Consider the following 7673-nt stretch of genomic DNA (forward strand, 5'->3'; position numbering starts at 1 on the left):
ATAGTTTGTTTTTACATGGGATAAATCCAGGGGACCTTTTTTATAATACTAAAATGATGTCATACTGGTTTCAATTTCAGCGGAAAACTTTATTTTTTCAAAGGCTTTACATGAAGAAAAGTATCCTAGATAAATACAATCAGTAGATAGTATCATCCTTTGTTATAATTATTTATAACTGAATTTGTTCAAATAACAAAAGTAATTCCACCAAGGAGACTTTCCAGTTTAATCTGTAGGTAGCAATTTACACCAGAGCTTTATCATTGAACTTTTCATCTCTGCATTCCTCAAGGTGTATATTAAAGGGTTCAACATGGGAGTGATAATCGTATAAAAAACAGTAATGCATTTGTCAATAGGAAAGTTATAAACTGGTCTGGCATACATAAAAATACATGGAACAAAAAAGAGAATAACCACCAAGATGTGGGAGCTGCAAGTGGACAGGGCTTTGCGCCTCGCCTCATGGCTGTGAGTCTTAAGAGATCTTAGGATGATTCCATAGGAACTAAGGAGAAGGATGAAGATCACAATACACATGGCTCCACCATTAGCAATGACAGTGAGGCCAATGAAGTAAGTGTCTGTGCATGCAAGTACTAGTAATGGGGACATGTCACAAATAAAATGATCAATGACATTGGGCCCACAGAAAGGAAGGTTGTATACAAAGACAATTTGAATCAGAGAGTGTGTAAAACCTCCAGTCCAGGCAAATATCAACAAAGTGATGCAAACCCTTCGATTCATGATGGTCAAATAATGCAGTGGCTTACAGATGGCCACATAGCGATCATAGGCCATTGCCACCAGGATGACAATATCGACACCACCAAATAAATGTTCTATAAAGAGCTGGCTCATGCAAGCTGTGAATGAGATAGTCTTTTGATCATAAAGTAAGTCAATAATTAACTTGGGTGAAATGGCAGTAGAGAAAAGACCATCTAAGAATGATAGAGAGGCAAGGAAGAAGTACATTGGGGAGCCCAAGGAGGGGCTGGTAATCACTGTCACCACAATGAGCAGGTTGCCCACCATTGTCACAATGTAGATGAATAAAAACATGACAAATAATGCTTTTCTACCAACAGGATCCTGAGTGAGGCCTAGGAGGACAAATTCTGTGATATTGTTGCTTTCTCCCATTAGCCCCTTCAGCATGCTTATATCAAAGATGGCAGCTCCTAAGAACAGGACCTGCTGGAAACTTAAATAAGTGACTTCACTATGACATGAATAACACCTTTATCATTGTTTTCTACTTTGGTAAGTTGCAGTATGAATTCAGTTAACAAGTCTTTGGTTTCTCCAAAAATCTAAATAAAGCTTTCTTTTGAATGTTTTATTTCCTTATGATGAGTTTATCTAGTAGTACTCTGCTTATCATGATTTCATTGACTCTATATTGTATGTATGTATTGATACCCTTAGAATCATTTAAAATATATAATCACACAAAATCATCACAGTTTTCAATAATGACAGAAAAATCATTCCCACTTTTAAGAAATCTGGATTCTATGTTATCACAAACCTTCACTGGCTAAATTAATATAGAAGCAATGATGTAAATTGCTTTATCTGATAACATATTCAAAATATGTTTTAGGTTTCTAGGAACATAGAGCTCAATGTCATGATACTGTGACATTAGGCAAATGACCTGCACTTCTCAAAGGCATTCAGTCTGCATGGAAATCTCATATAATTTTGAGAGATTTAATGTGAAATTGTATCAAGTAATTACAAATGTATTTAAAACATTTCTGTTCAACTAATTCATATAATCCCCAGGAAACAACAAAGATCCTCAATTTTATTAAATTCAAATAACTCAGAAATCTTCTATCCCACGGTATCATCAAATACTTCATCTGAAATTTGCATTTTTCCTTCCTTTTAAATGACATAGGTAGTAAAACAGGAGGAAACATAATCTGAGGATGTGGGTAGAGAACATTCATTATTGGTTTTAAGTATCATTTTTCTGGGCAGAAAGTGCTCAGTTAGAAATACAGTGTTCACATCCATTAAAGCAGTGTCTTAAAGGGAAAAAGTCAATCCTTGGACAGTGGTATGTAATGTGGGTTGTGAAGCCATATGAATTTATTTATTGATCCGGGTTCTTTTCCTTGCTGCAAAGATGAACTTTTACCATATAAGAATCTTGTCAATGCCCTACTTCCTCATTTCTTCTAGAGGGCACGCTTAGCAACTCCTTTTTCTGGTTACTTTTTTATTGCTGTTGCTATAAAGCAGTAAAAAGCAGCCTGGTAAACATGAAGGTGATAGCTATTAGAAATTTTTTTAGTATTTCACTGTGACAAAGAAAAATGAATTATCACAGTTAATTTAAACAGAACTTTTGCCTTCATCCGAAGTATAAATAACATTATACTTTTATATTAACTTGTATGTTTTGGGAAATATGTACTTTACCACTGATAGGTACAAAGATTATTTATTTACCTTTGATATGATGGATTTTGTCTAGAAACAAGAAAACAAGATGATGCTGTCTGAATGATTTTTATGGTGAAGGGGCATTTGAAGTGTTCTTGGGAAGCCAGATCTGATATTCCTTCTGTAAAATTCTCATTATGAACTGGAGTTGTAGAAGCTACAAGCAGAAAACATCTCAGCTGCTAAGTGACATAAGAGAGAAATACTGTGTCCAGTACTCACCCTTGCATATCATACTTCTTGTCAGGTTTTGCTCCTTCACATTCATTGATTACTAATACTGAATTTCAATGGGTCAAATCTCCAAAGTCTTATTTAATAATATCAAAAATACAATCAAAACAGAATATTTAAACTTTAGCAAGAAAATTTAAGATGTTAGTATTACAGACTGATAGAATAATATAATTGCATTCTTAATATTGGACATTAAAACTTTTCTAAGAATAATACTGTGTTTAAGAACATGATAGAACTTCAACATGACAGTATATGAACCAACATGATAGTTTATAAGGGGCAATATGACCATGAGTTTTGATGAGTTTATGAACCAACACACTGTGTGCCATCATTTTAAAATTCACATGCAATAATTAATATTAATCCTCAAGAAAAATTATATTTTCCCTTATCCTCCAACAGACATATATGTAATGTTAGATATCAAAAATTTTGTACCTCTGCTAAATATTCATAAAATATATTCTATAATACCTATAAAAATTTAGTTACTATTTTGATATAACATATAAAACCTTTCATATGCCAATATAGAAAATAAACACTAATGAGGTTATTAAACTAAAAATAAATATCCTGTGTTTGTCCCAATTAACTTCTGAATTTGTCATCTTCTTTACCTATCTGCATGCCTCTCATAAGACAATGCGAACTTCAGAAAAATCCATACGCTTCAAAACATAAAAATAGCAACTATCTTAAACCCCAGTTCATGATTTCAAGAAAGCAGATATTGCATTTGCCCCTGATGGAAAAATCCATGACTTATTTAAGTAAGTATGGGCTGTTGAGTATAAATATGTGAGTGAACTTGTGATTACAGATATAAAGACACCTAAATATAATAACAATACTTGTATAAGGGTAAGTGAATATTTTAATTGCTAGAAAATATCAAAGAAAAAGCAAAGTTATTGTATTAGGACAATTATGTATAAAATTGACCAAATAAGTTAAAACTAATTGTCCTACCCTATTTTGATGTTACAAATGAACAAAAATAACCAGAAAAAAACAATTGAAATAATGATAGTTACTTAAATTTTTCTCCTTCTGGTTTATTTCGGTGAATTGACTTTACTTTCATGAACACAAAAACTCCCATTTAAAAATCTTATCTAACAGTGGAAAACCAGATTAACCTCATAGCAAAGCTGAAGTTTTCTTACAAATGAAGGGAGACCTCTTCAGTCTTTTATTCAGTCATAATTCTTCCAAATTCTATTCTACTTAAAAACTTTAATCTATATTTTAAACTTATCACCCAATAAAATTGGTACTTTCTACAAATATCTTTAAGCAATGATAGTCATTTATAGAAAATCTGACATCTCAAGAACTAAACACCAGTACACCTTCTCCAGCTTGAGCATAATTGACTTTTCAGAAATCTCCTGGTACATTTATTTATGCGTGTAGACAATTTTTCATGGGCAGAAAATGTGTTGCATCATCTCTATTTCCAACATAAAAAGACTTTAAGATCACTACAAATTAATTTGATAAAATACTTGGAGCAAATTCAAATGGAGAAATCTCTCCTGGATAGGTTTCTTTCCCTTAATAATCCCCAGAGTATAAAGGTTTGGATATTGCAAAGAAAGAAAGTAATTAAATGCCAAGGGACATGAAAACCCATAATGTAAAAGAAATATTTCAAAATAAGATGATTAGTAATTGTTACACTTTACCATATACTTAGACAGGCAAGTAAGCATAAATCAACCCAAAGAATGAGACTAAACCAGGCTCCTTACTCAGCTGTACCTTGCAGAGCACAGTATTGCTCTGATAGTGGGATTCTACTCAAGAAGAACAGAAGCTCTGAAAAAGAGAACTTAGAATTGAAGTAACTTTCATAGTTGATATTATAATTCTTGAAAAAACAGCAAATCACAGCTCTGTAATTGGGAAGGAGTGGAGCTGATTGAATCCTGAATCTCTGTGAGATGAATCCACAGTGATTTTATTCCATTCATTAAATTCTTTAATCCCGAAATCAGTGTGGCAGTTTCTCAGGAAATTCGGGATCAACCTACCCCTGGACCCAGCAATACCACTCTTGGGAATATACCCAAGAGATGCCCTATCATACAACAAAAGTATATGCTCAACTATGTTCATAACAGCATTGTTTGTAATAGCCAGAACCTGGAAACAGCCGAGATGCCCTTTAATGGAAGAATGGATGAAGAAAGTGTGGAATATATAAACATTAGAGTACTACTCTGCGGTAAAAAACGACTTCTCGAATTTTGCATGCAAATGGATGGAAATAGAAAACACTATCCTGAGTGAGGTAACCCAGACCCCAAAAGATGAACATGGGATGTACTCACTCATAATTGGTTTCTAGCCATAAATAAAGGTCACGGAGTCTATAATTGGTTATGCTAAAGAAGCCAAATAAGAAGGTGAACCCAACGAGAAACATATAGTTATCCTCCTGGCTATGGGAAGTAGACAAAATTGCTAGGCAAAAAATTGGGATGTTGGCAGTGGGGTGGGATGGGGGTAAGGAGAGATGGGAAGAGAAAAGTGAGAAGGGGAGGATGGGGGGAACTTGGGGAAACAGGAGGATTGGGATAAAAGAAGGTTGGATAGGGGAGCAGAGAACCACAATTCTTAATTAAGGGAGCCACTTTAGGGTTGGCAAGAGACCTGACCCTAGAGGGGCTCCCAGGTGCCCAAGCCGAGGTCCCCAGTTAGTTCCTTGGGCAGCTGAGGATAGGGAACCTGAAATGATCCTATCTTATAGCAATACTGATGAATATCTTGCATATCACCATAGAACCTTCATCTGGTGAGGGATGGAGATAGAGACAGAGACTCACATTGGAGCACCGGACTGAGCTCCCAAGGTCCCAATGAGGAGCAGAAGGAGGGAGAAGATGAGCAAGGAAGTCAGGACCACGAGGGGTGCACCCACCCACTGAGACAGGGGGGCTGATCTATTGGGAGCTCACCAAGGCCAGCTAGACTGGGACTGAAAAAGCATGGGATAAAACTGGACTCTCTGAACATGGCGGACAATGAGGGCTGATGAGAAGCCAAGGACAATGGCACTGGGTTGTGATCCTACTTCATGTTCTGGCTTTGTGGGAGCCTAGCCAGTTTGGATGTTCACCTTCCTACACACACGGACAGAAGGGGGAGGACCTTAGACTTTCCACAGGGCAGGGAACCCTGTTGAAGGGAGCTGTGGGCCTGCTTTTTGTTCCACCCGGCTCCTGCATGGCTAGCTTTACACCAGAAATAACAACACACAAATTGTATTCTTTTAAACACTGCTTGGCCCATTAACTCTAGCCCTTACAGGCTAATTCTCATATCCCGATCAACCCATCTCTAATAATCTGTGTAGCATCAGTCTTACTGGGAAAGATTCAGCATGTCTGACCTGGCAGCTTGCTTCATGGCATCTGCCTGGGAGAGGGGAGCATGGCCTCTGAGCTCACTTCCTCTTTTTTCCAGCATTCTGTTCTGTTTACTCCTCCCACCTATGATTTAACCTATGAGGCCAAGCAGTTTCTTTATTATAATTAACCAATGACCTTCCTCCATCAGAACCCTGACTGCTCTTTGGACTGGAGAGGGAGGGGGAGAGTAGTGGGGGGAGGGGGAGAAGGGGGAGGGAAATGGGAGGCTGGGAGGAGGCAGAAACTTTTTTTTTCTTTTTCTCAATAAAAAATTAAAAAAACATCTTTAATCCCAAGCCATTATTAACAGAATAACTCTTTCTATATGAAAAAAATGTGACTCTTCAATAAGGAACAATTTCTGTGTTTACAGCGTTATCCCTGTAGCCACTTCTTATAAGAGCCAGCGAGCAAATAACACCATGTGCTTATTTACAGATCTGCTTTTCTGGGTCACAAAAGCCTTATGGTCTAAAAGTTGTCCATTTTCACTTTAACTCACAAATAGATAAAGTCATCATCCTGCAATACAATATATATGTCTAATTGTTCCTTTCTTACTAATAAGTGTGAAAGTATGCACAGATGTGTATACTTGTTGTAGAATAACCATCTGATGTAATACTTCTGAGGGTCTAATTATCATTTAAAAGTGGAAAATTGTTAATTATTTTAAACATTCTCTATCTTTTCTACTTATTCAGGAAACTTTGGATCTCAGACTATGGGAATGAACTTAAAGAAATCAATACATCAGATGATGCCATCAAAAATGCTGAGTCTGTATTTGCTCAGATTAGAAACACAGTGAGTTGTTTCCTCAGCTATCTTTATTTGTTTCCTGTGATGACATAGGTAAGTTTATTTTACTTTAAACTAACCTATCCCTTTGTAATCTCCGTAAATGGTCACAAAGTCCTTAATCTTTTTTATCATGGGTTGTTTTGCTGCATATAACACTAGGCAGACAGTTGTGGTCTTTTATGACTTTGAATACATCTTTAAAGGATTCTATCAAATAGTTAGGTGTTCTTAGAATGAAACTGCCTTTATAATTGACTTGATCATTCATGTATGCAGCTTTTAATGTCTTTCTCTTCCCTTCTTCCCTCCTTCCATTCAAGTCACCTAAAATCCACAGTTGTTTTCCAGGAACTACCACTTCTCCTGGCCCCTCTTCTATTTTTTGAGCCCTACAGATTCCAACACATTTTGAACCATGGAATCTCTAACTACCTCAGGTTATCAGGAGACCCATAGTCTTGCCAAATGCCTGGCTGAGATTCTATACACACCCTGTAGAACCCTGAGACTCAGGACAAGGCAACGCTAGCAGAATAAACTTGTTCCAAGCTCCCATAACAAGCTGCTGAAAGCACCAAAACTGTAACTGGCAAACAGAAGAACTGGGATAGAGACTGTCATCCCAAATATCATACAAACAGATAAAATTGGTATTCCAACCTTGCTATGAACCAGTCTATTATTCAACATTTTTAAAACATCCCATAAAGGAAGAAACATATCTTTAGAATGTTTTGA

At 36.3% G+C, this 7673-nt stretch overlaps 1 protein-coding gene across 1 annotated transcript; it reads right to left on the reverse strand.

Annotated features, from left to right (window-relative positions):
• Positions 1-228: 228 nt before the first annotated feature.
• Positions 229-1152, reverse strand: LOC142839015 (olfactory receptor 4A15-like). Its single transcript, XM_075954866.1, has one exon. It carries the CDS (start codon positions 1150-1152, stop codon positions 229-231), a length of 924 nt encoding a protein of 307 aa, XP_075810981.1.
• Positions 1153-7673: the final 6521 nt, after the last annotated feature.

Source organism: Microtus pennsylvanicus, chromosome 1, assembly GCF_037038515.1.
Source record: "Microtus pennsylvanicus isolate mMicPen1 chromosome 1, mMicPen1.hap1, whole genome shotgun sequence".
Classification (NCBI taxonomy): Eukaryota; Metazoa; Chordata; class Mammalia; order Rodentia; family Cricetidae; genus Microtus; species Microtus pennsylvanicus.

What these genes read in the sequence shown, in the direction of transcription:
- LOC142839015 (XM_075954866.1), bottom strand. Translation starts at nt 1,152, where the DNA reads ATGGGAGAAAGCAACAATATCACAGAATTTGTCCTCCTAGGCCTCACT.